At 46.4% G+C, this 19117-nt stretch overlaps 1 protein-coding gene across 3 annotated transcripts in view; it reads right to left on the reverse strand.

Moving 5' to 3' along the window:
* Nucleotides 1–19117, reverse strand: part of SCARB1 (scavenger receptor class B member 1) — a 42451-nt gene that overhangs the window by 12742 nt on the left and 10592 nt on the right. For all 3 annotated transcript variants that reach the window (XM_044990415.1, XM_044990417.1, XM_044990416.1), the window contains exons 2-8: nucleotides 10410–10567; nucleotides 8141–8282; nucleotides 6731–6934; nucleotides 6083–6178; nucleotides 4563–4678; nucleotides 2165–2331; nucleotides 615–733 (exon numbers count right to left, since the gene is read on the reverse strand). In XM_044990415.1, coding sequence (XP_044846350.1) covers nucleotides 615–733; nucleotides 2165–2331; nucleotides 4563–4678; nucleotides 6083–6178; nucleotides 6731–6934; nucleotides 8141–8282; nucleotides 10410–10567 — 1002 coding nt within the window. The remainder of the gene's footprint in view (nucleotides 1–614; nucleotides 734–2164; nucleotides 2332–4562; nucleotides 4679–6082; nucleotides 6179–6730; nucleotides 6935–8140; nucleotides 8283–10409; nucleotides 10568–19117) is intronic.

The raw sequence follows: 19117 nt of genomic DNA on the forward strand, positions 1-19117 counted from the left end.
GTTAGTGGTCAACTCCAGGTAAGTATTTCTCCAGGATTAGCTGCTGCTCTTGTCAGACCTGTATGTTGTCTTGACAGACTGTCCAAGAGAACAGCTACGTTCTGACTAGATACAGCCTAGTGCAGGTTCTTGGTGAGGTTTGATGTGCAGTGAGGAAGGTGGGGGAGGGGTTGAACCTCATTTATTCTCTTTAACACATATTAGACTTTTATTCACTAATTTTGAAAAGCCCCTTAGCAGGCTGAGAAGTCATTCCCAGCAGGGCAATTAGACCAGAGCTGTCAACACAATTACATTGGTGATGTGTCTATCTGGCATGCTATATTTTGCAATTCTCTGAAAGTAGATCAGTGAGTGTGTTTTAATTATGGTTTTACAGCCATTTTATCTAAATACATCTCAGCAATAAACATTTAAAATCCTTGTACTATGGAATCTGCTCTTGTGGCAGTTTTCGTGCCAGAGTGAGAGGAAGCTGACAGGCAGCCAATGTGCATCTGTCTAGAGTCTACACTGAAAACATTCCCAGACACCTCTTTGCGCAAAGTTTAGACAGAAAAACATCTAGAGTCAATCTCTCAAGAAAGCCTGCATGCGACTTGAAGCCAGCTCACCGGATGAACGTCAAGGAAGAGCCCATGCTGCTCCTTATTGGGATGTAATCCATCGACCGCTTCCACCAAGACAGGGTCAGCATTGTAGAAGTGCGGGTGGGATATGAACACTGGTGCATCTGAACAGAGTTAAGTTATCTTAGAGGGCTCGCATGAACATGCTTATTTAGAGGAGTTAGCCAGCTAAGAAAATGCAGACAAGATCTTTTGGGTTGGAAGCTGGATCCTGGAGGGTCTGCTTCCCTCCCCCTGCCCCACCACCCCATGCTCCAGACTTGGGCAGAATGAAATCAGTCCTAAGCCTGCTTTGGCAGATGAGTGTGAAGGAGATTTCCATACCTTCCCTGGCAGTTTATTCCATTGCTTAATGAAGCTTAAAATTTCTTAATACTTAACCTACTTTTTCCCTGCTGCAGCATAATCCAATCACTTCTCACTGTCCATGTTGATTTAATGACACATCTGTGTCAGGCATCTTCTATGCATTTTGGAGATTGTGAAACCTCCAGCTTCACAAAACTGGACATTTACCTTTCTGCGGCCTGTTCTCCAGAACAACAGCTGAAAGGTTATTTGGATTCAGCTTAGTTCCTTTGCACCCAGGGGTAAATTGTGTGCCCCCAACTGATGCATTTCTCTCTTCCTAATTGTGCTTAACTATTTTCCCTCCACGTCAGGTTAGATGTGCGCAACTTGAACATGACAAAAACCTTGCATGAAAATGTATCCGTCCTTATTGCTAATCCCCTGGAAATGCTCAGGATTCAATGCATAGCCGATGGACCCATGCCCCCTCTGTGCATGGCACAAGCCAAGCGTAAAAGGCTTTGTTCTAAAGGGCAACATTCACTGGGTTCTTGTTATGATCAGGATAGTAGCAGTTTTAAAAACAGATTGCATGGGCAACAAGTGCTGCCAGAGGTGGCATGCCACAAAGTAATCCACACAGCCCATCAGAAGTTGTGCAATCTCAGATTAAGACCTGTTGCCTATTTTTCTTGGGCCATCACTGCCTTACACAAAGCAACAGCCTAGAATGATTTTTTTTTTAAAAAAAAAAGCTGTAGAATTAGAACTGTGCCCATTCCGTACATTATTAGAGGTGCAGCATAACTGCTTGGAGCAAAAACATGCATCTCAAGTATTTGGTCACCTATTTTCATTGAGCTTTACACATCTACATTTGTAGTCACTCTAGAGTGACTGACAATATCCTAAAACCAGTTCTGGATTTTTGTTTGCTTTAAGCTTCAGGCCCTGCTCCCCACCTCCTTGCACCTCACAGAGGTGAGCCGCATGGGTAGAAGTGCTACCCAATCAGAATTCCCAGGCATGCTGCCACTGGTAACTAGTTGTTTTGCTTACACAGTAGCAAGACCATAAAGAGATTTGCCTCATGGGAGAACTACTGCTTATGGCTTGAGGTTAGCCTAGCCAACACAAGAGAGTAGTCTAGGGTGCATTCTCTGCAATGAAAAGGGAATGGACTGCATTGCATAATAGCTCTGTCTCCAGCTGCTATTGGAGAGACACTGACATACAAGACTCACTCATTCTACAAGTGCTGACATTCTGGATTCCAGATTCCCTGCAGGGGCAGAAGCCTTCATTTGGTGGATAATCTGTTCCATTGGCAAATAAAGTCTTCGGAGCCACAAATCGATAGGTCGGCACCCCTTTAAATACTCCAGACTGCTCGTACACTAGCTTCATGGATCTAGAGGGATTACAGTGAAATATTAGAGGGAAGCAGAAAGCTCTTCTTACAGATAACTAAGAGATGCAGAGGCGCTGCTTTGTGGGGTCACCAGACTATTTGATGGGCCATATCTGCTCTCCCTTGTTTAGTCTCAAGTTTCAGAGAAGGGTCTCAGGAGAAAGTTCACCCCTATTACATTTGGGGCATTTCTCTCACATGTCCTAAGCAGGGAGACAGTCTATGGGGCAGTCTGGTACGAGGGGAATCAGGAAAGAACACATTGCTGAACTCGAGGAAAGTGAACAGGGATGCAGAGAAGATTCCACGCCCCCTTCCTCATGTAGCTTCACCCATGTCTCTAGGAGTCGGAGTCTGTCCTGTGGGAGGGCTCCTCCCTTGTCTAGTTCTGGGATAGCAGTACTCAGAGCATGTTATTGACCCCTTGACTGGGGACTAAGTACTTAACCCTGCATTCTCCCTTCTAGGAAGCCAAGGCAGGTGATCCCTATAGACAGCAGCCTGCAAGGTTCACATAAATACCACGCCAGGCACTGGGGAAACATTCTGTATAAGTATAGTGTTAATGTCAGTTTGTAAAAGCATGAGAGCAAGACAAGGGGACTGAATTGGAAGTGACCAATGTCATTTCCTCACTGGGACCCACAGCACCATGACCTGACTGGAGCACGTTAGATTCCACAGCCTTCAAATAAATAGCTCGCTCTGCATATGGAGGTGAGTGGTGAATGCTGCATGGCATGGAGCTCCAAGAGAAACAGATTGTTACTTTGGCCTGCAGGTTATTGCTCATCCTTGGAATATTATCTTTCTGCTTCGTTAGAGAAAGGTAAGGCCAACAGATTATCCTTGCTTGATTCTCACAACCCACATCTCAGGACTCTTAATTACTAGGGTGCCCAACCCTGTCTCCTTAGCACTAGGTTCTCTTGGTATTACTTAATACCTTCTGCACACACAGATGTGCAGTTTTTATTGTAAGACAGCCTCTGGCTTAGTGAACTAGTTTGCATGGTAACTGGGAAAAGTTAAACCCAAACATTTTCAATTCTGTTTGCTGTCATAGCAAGAACTTACTGTTTCGCATTGCAACTGCTACCCAGTAATGCAATTAGTGTTGCAGACTGAATCCATTTTGCAGTAATGAACTTCTCTGCCCCAGTGATGCAGACAATGTATGTTAAACACTTTATACAGATACTAGTAACCTCTACTGCCAGGGAAGGAACCTCCTTGCTTTTCAGCACCTATAGAATCTGTGGAAATGCATCACGGCTTCCAACTGGGCCATTCCAAGTACTGTTAACAATAAAGGGCACCACTTTAATACCAAGAGAGACATGCTGCAGACCCTTTAAATTCATGAAACAGCCTAGAGGCAGCAGTTGGAGCAATTAAGCTGCTTAGAAAGCAAAGAGTACTTCTAGCTTCCCTGAAGTTACTTCTGTAATTGACTGTCCTAGAGTTCATAGAAGCTGAAACCAGAAGGCACCACTGCAACCATGGTCTGACCTCCTGTCTAACAGGCGGTAGGACTTCCCTGTATTCATTCTAGCTTGAAATAGAACAGAGAAAAAACACCCAGTCCTGATTTAAAAAAAAGTTTCCAGTGATAGAGAAACCACAACCACTCTTGTGAAGATGTAGTAATGGTTGATTACCCTGTTAGAAGTTTGCACCTTATTCCTAGTCTGAGTTTATCTAGCTTCAACTTTCAGCAACTGGATCTGCTACACCTTTGGCTGCTAGGTTGTTTGAGTCTTTGAACACAGGTGTTACAGAACATTTGATAGTGTGGTCTACAGGCTAAAGCAGGGATTGAACTAAGGAAGCCTTGATTCTATTCCTCTGCCATGCAGGATTTCCAGCCTCCATTTCCCCCTTTTGGGGATGCTAATATCTGCTCACCTTTGGGAAAAAAAAGGTAGTAGACCACTGCAAACTCATTTGAGAGCAGCAGATCTTTTGATGGTAAGATGTGCCCAATCAGACAAACAACTGTACTCTGAGTATTTGAGATCACTTCAGAACTCTACCTTGAACACTGAAGTTTAGTTCTACAAATAGTGTTATTTTAGGACAGATGAGTTACAAATAGCTATCTTTGTTAACCAAGCAAGACCACACGTCTTCCAGCAACATTGCATTCTGAAGCTGAAGACTTTGCACTTCCAGTCACATGGTTAGACATGCAGCTACAGTGTATAAAACAAAATTTAAGCTAATCTTACCGACAGGCATCAGGACTATAAAACTCTAGCGAGGAGGAAGGGGTCATGAAAGGAGGCCACATCTCTCCAGAAGTCCCATTGATCATGTTACACTCATTGGAGCGCCAGTAATTCACCTGCAAGAAAAGTTGCAAGAGGAATTTAAAAAAGCCAGACTGACAACTATGTTAGTCAAACAGCCATACTAATAGTTTCCTCTACATTTCAGCCCTGAGTGGTTTGCTTGTTCCTCATCCTCCACTTCAAAATAGATAGTCTTCCAGCAGTTCTACTTGGTTAGCAGCAAAGCAGGAGTTCAAAGAAGTCTAGAGAGCTCAAAACTAAAGAGACCCTTCAAAAGAGTGTCATGTAAACCTTGTCTCCCATCCAACAAGAGGAAGTCTAGTCCCTCAACCTTTAAGATGGACAATTCATGCAGTGGTGCCTCCTGAAATATGCAATTTCTTGCCAGAATAAGCAAGAGGTGGCAGGACCTCTCTAGAGCTCCACAGGTGCTGGGAAGTTTTCTACTTCCTTTTTTTTTTTTAAAAAGGGAAGTAATGTTAATATGGTCTTCAAGTTTCCCATGCATGCAGTGCCATCTTTATGTTTGAAAGTCCCACTCCCCGTCACTGACTTTGATGCCCTCTTATATTTGAGGATAGTCCAACTAAATACCAGTGCTTCATGACAAAATAGATTTAGGCTAGCATTGCTGACGTCTGATTCCCTATCTGGGAACAGCAGGTTTTGAATTGCTACTACAAAAAACTTTGTAGGGCTGCTAAAATTGGCTATTAGACAGGCACTAGTATGGCCTCTGGACAGTTTTTCCACTTTAAGTTGCATCACTACCAAGTCAGTCTTACTAAAATATCCAGAGTTTGAAAAAGCCTGAGAACTCGTTAGTCGTTATCTGGTCAGTGTGTTTATTCACAGGAAGCCAATATTTATCTAACTTGCCTTCTCCAAGCACCAATCTTCCAGCTAGGTTACAAGTCTTAAATCTTAGATCGGGGCGGGGAGGGGGGTCTCAGACATCATTGCACCATGACCCCCTTCTGACAACAAGAGTCACTAAAGAACCCCAGAAGGGGGGGGGGGAAATGGATGCATGAGCCTGTCTGAGCCCTGCCACCCTGAAGGGGGTAGTGGGGGGTGTGAAAGCAAAGATCCCAAACCCCACTACACCGGGGAGCGAGGAGCAAAGCCAAAGTCCAAGGACTTCAGCTCCAGGCAGGTAACCTGTAACCTGAGCCCTGCCACTCAGGGCTGACACCCTCAGGGTTTGGCTTCGGCTTCGGCCCTGGGCCCCAGCAAGTCTAAGCCAGCCTTGGCAAACCCATTAAAACAGGGTCACAACCCACTTTGGGGTCCCGACCCACAATCTGAGATCCATCTAGCATCAGGCACCATTTTAACTTCAGGAAAAAAGTGGCCAGCCATAAAGAGCTCTCAACTTTGATCAGCAGAACCATGTTCGATGAAGGTGTCATTTTAGAAAGCTAGAGTCGCTTTCTAGAGAGCAAGGGGACATTTACCTTTTTTAATCCATTCCATGTATCCACTATGTGGATTTGATTGATGTCTGTGGCCCCAGTATACACAGTGAACAGTCCTGTATTCGAGTTGTTAAACTGTACAAAAGAAGAAAGAAGAATAAACTTCCCCAGACCCATCCTATGCAGCAAGATGATGCATGTGGTAGCATCGCTACCTATGTAAGCCTAGTTCTGTGGACACTTTCTGAAGACTAACTGGGTTAACAAGGACTTTGCTGACTAACTCCTTCCTAGGTATGCCTAGGGACATCTTAAGTTCCTCCCCTGCTGGGGCAGTGCTGCCTAGTGTCTAGAGAGGAGGATGGGCATCAGGACTCCCTGGTTCCATCCCCAGTCTTGGCAGACTTACTACGGGTCCTCAAGCAAGACTGTGCATCAGATCCCCTGTATGCAAGACAGATAATATGGAACAGGAATACGGGAGGCTAAATGAACTGCTGTTTCAATGCTTTGATGCAAGCTTGCAAGCAGTGCAGAAGTGAACTCAGCGATACTTAACCCATCTCTTTCAAGAAGCTTTGAGACACACGTCCTTGTGGGCGACATTCACCTGCATGAACAATCCTATGTTGGCAGAGGAGTAGCCTAAGAGTTGGTTTTAATGTTACCAAGCACGAGTTTACTTACATTCAAAAATAAGCCAAACTTCCCCTTGAAAGGGATCAAACCAGGCACAAAACTGTTCAGCACGTCTATAAGCGGGTCATCGTAGCCCCACATGATCTCTCCCACGGTTCGGTTCATAAAAGCGTCCTGTCCCAAGCCAGCCAGTGCGCCACTTATTACCACCTTCAAAAAGTGAGGTAGCTTCTCCATCATAATGGCTGCGCCCTAGGTTAGAGAGAGAGAGATTCAGACAGGGGATACCAGGGTGCCATTTGGTACAGGAAGTGAATGGTAACAAGTAATAAGGGAAAGTTAGTGTCGGCTCCATTGTTCAGCCAGCTGGTCTGAAGCTCCAGGATGGATTCCTCAAGCCAGAAACTTCTCCCCCAACTCGACCTTTTGCAGTTACTGTGTATCCTGTGCTTGCAGTGGGAGTAACATTTTCTGCTCCGAGTTCTGCCAAATTCTCATTCAAATTCCATGCCACTCCCTGGTTTTACATGGTCACAAACTACACTCAGCCCAGCTTAGCTAAGGCTAATGAACCAAAGTCAGCATTCCCTCCCCCTTTCCCCCAATCAAGTCCCTGGAAACCTGTTTGGTTTTTAGAAAAAACCAAACCCCCAGTAACATTGTAGCAAGGTCAACAATTATCACAATCCAAGGTACTTTCAGGAGTCCTCTGTGGAGAAGGCCCAACTCTACCAGGGGCAGTTTGAAGTGCTAAGGTGATGCTTTCTGCACATGCTTCAGTACCACGTGGTGTGAGCAGAGGCTCTTGTATTGTCCAAGAGCTTTGCTGAAGAGAGACTTGATGCTGGCTTCACCCCCCTGCCCCGCCCGCCCATCCCCCAGCTGCTTCACCTCAGCACTGGCTGCAACACACCATTGGTTTAATATGATATCCCCTCATCTACTTGAGAACTGAGCCTGCCCTCACAAAACACCCCCCCATCTGGACAATTTCATAGTTGCCTATACCTCCCCCCTTTTGCAGGAGTGAGCTATTAACACCCCACCCCTCACTTCCCCAAGTTTTGGAAGGAGGGATGAACAGGGCAGTATTGTCTGAGGTGGACTGCTCAATTTTGGGTTTTGTGGCTGCCCTCCTCTGTATCTTGACCCAATTCCTTTATACTTGTAGCAGACACATTTTGCTCAATCACCCAAGAGCAGGTGATTACAACTGTGCAAAGTTATCAAAATACCCACAAAGAAAGAAACAAGGTCCTTGTGTCCTGTAGGCAACAGCCGCCATACGGAGCCTGTCCTGGATTAAGTCTAGTGTCTATAGTCTAAGCAGGGGAATGCCCAGCCTTGGCAAGGCAGGCTGGCAGATTGTCATTTTAGCGTGCTGCAGCAGGGTAACTCTCCCAACCCCTGCAGGCACAAGGGTAAGTAATACCCCTCTGGAGTTTAAAGTAGTCTTACCATCACAAGGATGTTTGGCACAACAATGTAATCCTCTTCCATCCCATCAGAGAGGTCTGGACAGAAGTAAAATCTCCGGTATTCCAGGAAGGAAACTGTACCATTGTCATGGAAAGTTATATTGGTTTTATACCTGTATTCTCTAGTTAAAAAAAATTAAAAGACCAGGCGTGAGTAATCAATGGAGCACTCTCCCCATCAGCTCCAGTTTACATTGCTCTGACTCCTGCAACATTGGAGTTGGAGACAAGCTCACACAACCTGCTAAGGTTTTGCTGGCATGTCACTAGTGCCTTTTCAATTCTGGCTTCATTAACTCCATGGCTGAAGTTGCTATTAGGTTCTCTTCTGCAAGAGGAGTAGGTGCTTATCTGGCACTTCATGAGGTATTCTGTAGAAACCATTTCAAGAGATTTGGCTTTGAGATGGGGTGGGAGGAGACTTGTGGTGGGAATATAGCCATTATAACTGGCCACCTCTCTGCTGTTTTCAGTCTGATCTAAAAGAGCAGTACTGAAGCACTTCTTGAACTGCCGGCGGCCAGCTCTAATACAATTCTGTGCAGAAGAGTGAAAAGCAGAGGGCAGGAGGCAGCGGATGTAGCAGAGAAGACAAACAGGAAGCCAGAGTGAAATGAAACTTGAAGGGAATCAATTGGGGAAGAAAGTAAAATCAGGCCAAGAGAGATCAGATGAATAGCAGAGTGCCTGGCTACTTGATTTAACACCCTTTGCTAGTGGAAAGAGAGTCTGTAGCTAGCAGACAGCAATCTGAAGGATCGATGCCTTCCGGGAAACACTGTGGCTGTTTGAAGATAGCAACTGGAACCCATCTAGGGTAGCAGCTATTTGCTATAATACCTAGTTACTCTCCAAAACAGTTGACAATCAATGAAATGCAAACTGCTTTTCCTTGGGGAGGGGGAGATATTTTTGTTGAGCTCCCCAGCTGTTAACAAGGGGCAGGAATGCACAACCCTCTCTCACTGGGAAGCCCAACAAAAATGAGGCCGCATGGTAAGATTTATCTCCCCTCCCCAAGGCAGACACCAGCACAACATCTAGCACATCCAACTGGCAGAATTCCCACACGGATTTAAGTTAAGATCAGAGATTCAATTCCAGGTTCATGTGGCCAGTACAGTACAACAGACCTGCTCCCCTGGGCTGGGAGTTTTTAGTTTGTTACACAAAGTGCACACGTTGTGGGATTTCTGGAGAACTAGCTAATTATGCAGCTTTGAATCAGTGGCAGCCCAACAGAAAGCCTTGTATTGTATGGGCCAGGTAAGAATGGAGGCCTAATAATTACAGCAGAGAAAGGACAAGAGGCTCGATTTGCTTTAAGTAATCCTAATCAGCTGGAAAACAGACATTTATATTAAGCAGCTTTGCCCTTATTCAGTTTGTAGACTCATAATAAACCCATTCAAAACTGAAAGCATGTTAAGGTATCTCAACCTACAGGCAGTCAGCATGGCTTTAGCAGAGTGCTGACTTGCCAGTTCGGATGGCAACTCCAACGTGTATATACAGTCAGGCTCCCAAATCCTACCCAACTAAAAAAACGCTTTGGGATTAAAGAGCTAATCTTCCCACACAAGCTTTCTTGGTCTACTGAATTGACTTTGGGTACAAGTTTGTGCCAGGGATGTCTGATAAGATTGCTGTTAACAAATGCGAGGCCATCTGGTCTAATGCCTCCCCCTCCAAAAACCCCAAAGCCAAGATTTTCAACAAGTTATTGGTTTGGGGATGTACTCCTTAATGCTTCTGCTCCCTTTAAAAGGCCAGATTTCAGAGGGCAGGAGCCCAGTACTTCCAGAAAAAGTCAGGCTTGTTAAGCGTGTGGGTAGGTGGAAGGAGTGCACTTCAATTTAGCTGGAGTTAAAAAAAAATTAGTGCTTTCAGCCTAAGTTTTTACGATGCATTTTTCTCCTGTACCTCCTAGCTGCCCCCTTGTTTGCTCAGCCCTGCTTACAAGCTTGATCATAGATAGCTCTGTTTTAATTGACATAGCCATGAGCTGGAGGATTAGATGAAGACTTAAAACAAACTGTTCCCAGTCTTGCCCTGTCTGGGTTCAGTGATGTACGAGACAGAAGGCCTAGCATGGATTTCAACCATTCCTCCCCACGAATCTGCATCACTCAGCCCCACGTACCCCTTCACCAAGCTGGAGCAGAACTCCAGGAATAAAAGTTTAACAGTGAACACTTCATTTCTGCTAAGCATGAATGCAGGTGATTATGCCAATAGCAATACTAGACCTGTAAACATAAGGCCCACGCTGATTCACCACAGGCTTGGCTCCCAGACGAATCTCTTTTGGATTCATCACCTCAAAGAAGTAGGCTGACAGGTAAAAAGGAACAGGAATGTCTTTCCACATACTGAAGGCAATGCTATTGGGATCGATCCTCACGTTCTGGAAGAGAAAGCAGACATTTGGGCTAGGCTTTATCACACCTGTATTATTCCCTCACAGAAGACAGTGATTTTACTGTCATTGATGCAGTGTGCTCATTATGAAGCAGCTTTTAATGTGTAAAAGAAAAGGATAGCTTGTCTGTTACATTGGTCATACTAAGGGCTAAGTTGGAAGAGGGCTCTTCATATGCCAAAAACTTGTTTTTTTGGCACAGTTAAAGCCCCTTGTGACTGTGGGGGATTGGCCTTTCATTGAATTCCTTTAGTGAGAACTAGCCTGGATTAACAAGTTCAAGTACAACTTGATCAAGTAGAGCAGGTTAAGAAGATGCAGACAGCCGGGCCTTCTAGGGCATTGGGGCTGCTCCACTTTGCACTATGAGGTCCTTGTTTTGGATTTGAATTAGTTGTCCCTGTACTACCACCTTCAAACACATGCATGTACTTCAAACACATGCTCTTGATATATTGAGCTTTGATATACGAAGCTGGCTTCTCGAGACACTTTAACATGAGCATGCTGACTCACACCCAGTTTTCACACCACACTTCACAGGCACACTAAATGCTTACACTGTCTTTGAACAAGCCAGCACTGGAGGGTAGAATCATGTTCAGACTAAATTTTCTTCACACCCAGCACTTTCTGCCCTGAAGCGCTTACAGTCTAACGGCACCGAGGATGAATCACAACACAGATGAGTGCACTGGGTAGGCGAGCTTTGGGAAACCTTTGCACATAGGGGAAGGTTGAGACAGCATACGCTGAGAGTGGTGGAAGTAAACAGAGGGAGTGGCCAGGACAGGTGCACAGGTGATGTGAATGGTGCAGGAGACTGTTTTGCCATAAGCTGCATTAAGACAGTAATTTGAGCAGCTACAACATGCTTCCCTTAATATCTTCTTAATTGTATTCAAGCTGTAACAAGCCATGGTAGGATACCAGTTGTACTCCGATAAGTCAGGAAGAGCGAAGCCTGACAGGATTCTGCTAGATTCTTCATTCCAATGAGAATAGAAGGCTATTATTTTGTTGCTCAAATTCCATAGCAACAGCAGGATAAGAGACCCTAAATAGATTATTTGGCAATCCAGAGAGAGCACCTCTATCTCTGGATTCAACTTGGCTACATTTGTTTGTACAATTGTGTACCTCCAATGAGCAGGCTTTTCTGGGGAGGTGCACATGTCAGCAGCACGTGGAGGAAGGAGATAAAGCCCTTGATCCTGCAGGCTGATCTACATGAGGCCCACTGACTCCCCAGGAACCCTACCTCATGGACTGAGACAACTTCGCTACTAATGGGATCCCCCCAGGGATATAGGATTGCTGTGCCTCCTTAACTCTCTCCAGCCTGGGCTGTCTCTCACAATGCCTTGCTAGTGACGAGCAGCAAACCCCTCCAGGTGCTGTGATCACTCAGCACAAAAGCATGTGAAGCCCCACACCTGGCTAGATTGCATGAATGCTCCCAGATCCACTCATGAATCATACAGAGAAAGGGACCAGAGCCAAATCCTCCCAGCACTGTACCTCAGGAATATACAGTCTTGCACTGCTCAAGATGGGCAGTGCCGATTAGTGGGTTCACCACTTCAACAATGGAAAGTGGACATATACCAGCCTGCACCAGACCCGAGCAGATTTGCCCACACTTCATACAAACTTTGGTAAAGATGAACAGTAAAACAAGTGTATTGACCACAAGAGTTAGATTTTTAAGTGATAGGCAAATATGTCAGCGTTAGTTACCAAAAGAAATAAAACAACCATGCAGACTAAACTCTCGACCCTATTAGACTGGGCAGCAACTAGACCAAGCAGTTTTTCTTCATCCCACTGGATATTGCAATCCTTAATATGCAGGTTTGTTCCTTAAACTTGGGCCAATCTCCTCTGTTGTGTCTTCTGTCTTATTCTCAGTGTCTTGGTTGCTTGCAATGTAGGTGGGGGCAGGAGAAGGGCCCAGTATGTGTCCACTCTGTGTTTTATACCCTCAGTCCATGTGCTTGGAAAACAAGTTCAGGCATCTCAGGGCATTGCTGAGTCTCCAGGCAAGGTTGAGCAATCCTCTAGTGTGGCCTCATGTAGGGAGTCATTGAATTGTAGCTCCCTTGATGGACAATGGTTAATGGGTTGTTTGAAACCCTGCCTGGGTGTTGGTTACTTTCCTCGCTATTACCTCTGGGGAGCGAATATCTGGCTGATTCCCCAACTTGCAGCATGTTTTAGTGACAACCAAACTTCATATGCATTAATGATATACATATGTGGACAGAGAAATTACTTTCAGCAGGTCAACCTTTCCCCAGATACCTTACATGGCATGCTTCATATGCAAGATCACGATTATATAAAAATGAGGAACATGGAGGTTACAGTATGCTCCCCCAAGGCAAAGCATGTCACAGGTATATCTGGAAAAGGGCACCACTCTCTCTACTAAGGGGGGCAGAGGGAACCTTACAGCTTGTTAAGTTATTGACTGCCAGGGACTCAACTGGCATTGAGAGGACATGGCTTGTGGTTTCCTCTGTTTGAAAATTGTCAAGTCATATTTGGCACAAGAGCATCATCAAATGGACATCAGAGCATCAGCTTTGGTGTTTCCCCTCCAGTGGAGAGTTAAGACACTACTCCGTCAGGCATAAGGCAGGAAGAGAAAGGATACAACAAAACTCAGCTTGTTTGTCCTCAGACAAGCAAAAACTTCCTTCAAAATAAGAGAAGGAGGGTCTATTAAGTAACATGGCTCAGAGAGCTGGAGTGCTGCAGAAAGCAACAAGATTCTAGCTATTCTAATTGGAGAAGTACTTCCATCAGATCCAGATTACACAGAGCCTGCCTTGCTCCCTCTGACTGTAACCCATGTCCCAACCTACCATCCAAGATGACATGACATATGTCTAGTTACCAGGTGGACTCTGACAAGAATGTTCAAGGTCTGGTGTTTCTTTATAAGCATGCATCAAATGAAGAAAGGATCAGAGAGAGGGGGGACAAAGGAAAGACAGCTCGACTGAATATGCCTCTGCTGTATTACAGATATTGAAGATTTTGGTGTTATAAGAAGCATTTCCAGGGCTTTTAATGAGAGATTTTACAAAGCCTTAACTCTCAATAGGCCTGAGACAGGTAAGCTGTCTGGAGTTATTTACTGTACGCCAGCATCTATGTATTAAAAATACATATGAAGATAAGGTCCTTGCAGGGGTGGCGCTAGACATTTCGCCACCCCAAGCACGGCGGCATGCCGCAGGGGGTGCTCTGCCGGTCGCCAGTCCCGGGGCTCCAGTGGACCTCCCGCAGGCATGCCTGCAGAGGGTCTGCTGGTCCCGCAGCTCCACCAACGCCACGGGACCAGTGGACCCCTGGGACCGGGAGACCCTCTGCAAGCACGCCTGCAGGAGGTCCACCGGAGCCCTGCTTGCTGCCCTCCTAGCGACCAGCAGAGCGCCCCCCACGGCATGCCGCCCCAAGCATGCACTTGACATGCTGGGGCCTGGAGCCGCCCCTGGGTCCTTGCCCCAGGCACACAATGCACAAACTGAAGTGGGACTGGGGATGGAATTTTGCTCTGCTGGATCAGTTCAAATGAACCCCATCTTATCGGGAGATCAGGAACAAATAAAATTGGATTTATCATTTTTCATATTTGATTTGGTGCATGTTCAATGGTTAGTTTCACAGGGGGAGGGATAGCTCAGTGGTTTGAGCATTGGCCTGCTAAACCCAGCATTGTGAGCCCAATCCTTGGGAGCGGGGGAATTTAGGGATCTGGGGCAAAAATCTGTCTGGGGATTGGTCCTGCTTTGAGCAGGAGACTGGACTAGATGACCTCTTGAGGTCCCTTCCAACCCTGAAATTCTATTTGTTTCCTTTCTTTGTAAATGGGTTTAAATTCCAATCAAATGATTAAAGTAACTCAAGACAGTTATGGAACCAGATTAAAGTTTTTAATAATCAGTTAAGGAATTTCAGCATCTATCCTGCTTTGTGCAGTTTTGTTCCATGACTAGTCTGGTCTTTAAAAAGGAAAATCACATGAGGCTCAGAACTCTGCATCCCATTGATGTTAGTTTTACATGTCCGTTACTAAACAAATTTAAGATGCTCTGATTATCTGCATCAGAGTGATTTAATACCAGCAGCATTTTGCAGTCAATACGTCAACTGCTTTAAAGGTACCCCACTTTTGCCCTACCAATGCCCATTCACTATGGTCACCATCAGGCACAGGGCTGGCCACAGTATCTTGGGAAGGCTCATGCTAACTCAGTGGGCTCATTTTATAGAGGCTGGGACAGAGAAGGTCTTTGGACCACCATCAGCCTCTGAAGGGGCACAAGAAGCAAAGCACAGCTGTTCTGAAGGTTCTTCCTTCAGATCAACAGGGACATGCCTGCCACCAGGTCCCCGGCCAGTGGAAGGTAAGTGCTAGGGACAGCCACCCCATCCTTGTCATTGAGTTTGGAGAGATTGGACATCTAGTAGGAAATGGTGAGCAGAAAGGATTCACTCGAGTTGGACCTTCTCTTCTTTACCCCTACTACACCCATTATCACTTTATTCCTTCCTTGCCTTCCATTTATAGGGCTGCTATCCCATGCTTTTATAGCCAATACTTTTCAGTCTCTGAAGAGCAACACCTCCTCTCTTTTTGTTCCTGGAATCTTATTTATCCCCTATTCTGTTGTCCACTCTCCTCACCTGCTTATATTCTCTTCTGCCTCCCCTGTTCCCCCTGTCCTTATCCTACCTGTATACAATACATAGCACTTAATGCTTCATAGACACTCACTTATGACCCCCCCAGAGGCAGTAAGTAGATGTCTGATTTTACCTACAGGGATGCCAGAGTCAAGTGACTTGAAGGCCAGAAGTGACAGAGCAAATATTAGATGACAGAAGTACTCAGCTCTCAGTTCCCTGTGGAGCTGCAAAAGGCACCTTGAGGTTAATTGTAGTTTGCGTTAATTTGGCATTCTATAAAAATACTAGAATCTACTGTTGCTTGTGTACAGCAAAATCATCCAGGCAGCTGGTATTAAGGCCAGCAGTGAGCACTGCATGAACCAGTCACATAGCAGATTTTTAGCTAAACAGAGCCACTGAGTCAGGTAGGCCTTGAGACTGTTAGCAATGAATTGCCCCTGCAATGTGTACACTGTGTGCTACTGACTAGGTGTAGTATGGATTCTGGATCCTCGGCTACTGTCTACCAGATTAAGTGTCCCAACAGCAAATCTCATTTGTCATCCCAAACTGGTATGTGCTATTCACAAACAATGCTCAACAGGGCTGCCCAGAGGGGGGGGGTCAAATGGGGCAATTTGCCCCGGGCTCCGCAGGGGCCCCCAAGAGAACAGCTGAGGCTCCCGCCTCCGCCCCTCTCCTGGAGCCTCAGCGCATCAAGCGGCGTCTGAGACAGCCCCACCCCGCTCCGAGCCGCGTGGTGAGGGGGCGGGGCTGCGAGCTCCAGGCTGAGCTCAGCTGCCTCCGCTCGGCGTGGAGCTCGCAGCCCCGCCTCCTCACCATGCGGCTCTGAGCGGGGCGGGGCTCAGGGGCCCCGCCGGGGACACGCTGCGGCTGTCGGGCGAGGCGCTGAGACTCCGGGTGAGGAGGGAGCCAGGGGTAAGAGGCTGGGGCCGGGGGGGGGCGTTGGCTAAGGGGCAGGGAGTCCCAGGGACAGTCAGGGCACAGGGAGGGGGGCAGAGGTTGGGGGAGTGGTCAGGGGGCAGGGAATGGGGGGGGTGGATACGGTCAGGGCCGCCCAGAGGGGGCGGGGCAAGAGGGCGCAGGAGCTTCTTCGCTCCTGGTCTTCGCCGGCGGGGGGTTCTTCCGCCCCGGAGCAGAAGGACCCCCCCCCCCCACTGGCGAATTACCGCCGAAGCGGGACCCGCCGCTGACGTGCAGCCCGGTCTTCGGCGGTAATTCGTCAGTGGGGGGCCCTTCCGTTCCGGGACCTGCCGCCGAAGTGCCCCGAAGACCCGCAGCGGGGACCCCCCCCCCGCCGCCGAATTACCGCCGAAGACTGGGCTGCGCTTCGGCGGCGGGTCCCGCTTCGGCGGTAATTCGGCAGCGGGGGGCTCCCGCCGCGGTCTTCGGGGCACTTCGGTGGCGGGTCCCAGAACGGAAGGGCCCGCCGCCGCAGACCCCGGGCCCCCGGAATCCTCTGGGCTGTCCTGATGCTCAAAGCTTGTTTTGTAGATACTAGTTTAAGCCTCCCAGATCTACAGCTTCCTTTCATGCAGTTCTGCTTGTACAACAGCAATTGAATAGGACTTACAATGTTGTCATATGGACTAGCCTCACTCCAAGTTAGGCTTCTCCTCAAATTAAGACAAGCTTTCAAATATCTTATGCAACAGAAAATATTTGAGATTAAGTGTTGACATTTTGTACTGTGGAAGTTACAAGAGATTTTAAGAGCTCATGAACATATGCCATAGTTGAGACAGCATTAAAGCTCAGAGGCATGAGAAAACTTTTAGCTGAAATTGCAAAGGGTTTCTGCCAACGAGTCAGTAACACTGGGGTTAAGCTTTGCCAGAACCCTGGAGACCACGATAAAGATGTTACAAGAGATACTAGTAAACTAGTGACATGACATGAGTGCTGGAATAGGCAAGGCCAACCATCTTTCAATAAGTGGTCTGCAAAACTCTGGCTGACAGTCAGACTGCATATGTGTCCAGTACTGAAGAAATTAGTTTAAATGAACTTAGGTGAGCAGGGAAGTATTTAAGTGGATTCTTCCTGCTAGAACATCTCCCAAACACAACCTGCACCATAGCCAATAGACCCTTAATCTAGTGCAAGTTCTATTTGTATTTGTTGCATTTGCAGCAAGCCAGTGCTATGGAGCCAGCAAGCTCAACCCTGGGGAAGGGAGTGAAATAAGAATGTGGTGCTCTACCAGCTCCTTAAAGAACAATTTTAAGAGTTATCCCTGTACAGTCCTCAGCCAGAAGGATGGAAGCTGAGATGCCCATTCACTGGGAGGGTTGGAGACAGGGAAGGATTTTTAGGGTCACTGCAAGAACGCAGCAGAGGATAGGAAAGGAGAAAATAAGAACGGCCACTACCCAGTGATTCTTACAGCAGCAGTTTTACTGAACACATAAGATTTGTTTTACGTCAGATCAAGTGGCTCTTCATGTGATGTGAGCGCAAAGATTGGATTTATCAACCAAAACAAGTTCCTTTCTACCTAAAAACCCTGAACATTGTCTTGCTTAATTCAACAGTTATATCACTTGAGGATTAAAGATGTTTCATGAAGCACATAAATACCAGAAAATAGGATGACCTTCCACTTCCTTCTGCTGCTTTTTCATGCTTAATGGTTAAACCTAGTATCATATGACATTGTAGATGTTGGGCCACATGACTCATCTGGTTGCATAATGTTCTTTGGAGGGGGAGGTGTTAATTTTTGCTGATAATTTGGCGCTACTACAAAAATAGCTAACAAGCACCTAAAAGTCTTTCTGAATTATTTGTGGATATCTAGGACCATAGCCAAGCAGACATCCATATTTCCAAGCAAGACAATCATGCTGGTCTATTTTCCCACTCTGCTTTGGAGTAGTGGGATTTGAATGCTAAGCAGTTGCTCACCTGTCTTCCAAGAAATATGCAAATGGTTCTCCTACCACCCCAAGGCAGTGATTCAAGTCACTGAGTCAGTCAATGTTCTCCCACTCCTTCCCACACCTTACACAAGCTATTTACTCACTCTCTGCCACCAGAAGGTAAGTGTTATAAAACAGAGCATATGGTCTGCCAATGTTCTCTACTGCTGCAGCACTCTGTCTGCTGAATTTCTGTAGTATGCAACCCAAAACAGCTCTGCCTTGCTAGCAAAATGGGCCAGTGCAGTAACTGATCCTGCAACAGGACTTGGCAATGTGAACTCAAGTGCAGCAAGCACACCGAGGTGTGAATCTGACTCTTCCCAAATTAGTGCTCTGATCTCTTCTCCACATCCCTCCTTACACCAGGAGTTCCATTGGTCTTCCAGCCACCAGCTGGATCATGGAGGAGTGGGAGTGGATTTTACTGATTCTCTGTTACATTGTGAATGCTAGGATTTTTAATTCTAGACACACTTAAGCCCAGACCCTCCAAAGTATTTAGGCTCTTGAAATCAATGGAAGTTAGGAGCCTACCTAACTTTGATCGCTGTAGTGCCTTTCCTCGCTTTGGAAATCGTTTGTGCCACATCTAAAGTTTGAGCCAGTGGGGTTGCATGGACATAACAGAAGGGAGAATTTAGGTTATGCTTAATGCCTTATTCAAGTAAGTGTTGGGATCTTTGAATTGCTCTACTGGACCTCTGGGTGTTTCACACACTGAAGAGTCAGGACTCTGCAGCGAGGATGATTGCTAAAAACTACTCCAGGGTGGCATGGTTGCAGATAACTGCATCATACCAGACCCCTTGGCCTGCATGCCCCCAGTGCAGAAGGGAAGGAACAGTAGAGGGACATTAGCTACACAGCATTAATCGAACGGTCAGCTTTTAGTCCATCTTAATGCTTC

This window comes from Mauremys mutica, chromosome 16, assembly GCF_020497125.1.
Source record: "Mauremys mutica isolate MM-2020 ecotype Southern chromosome 16, ASM2049712v1, whole genome shotgun sequence".
Classification (NCBI taxonomy): Eukaryota; Metazoa; Chordata; order Testudines; family Geoemydidae; genus Mauremys; species Mauremys mutica.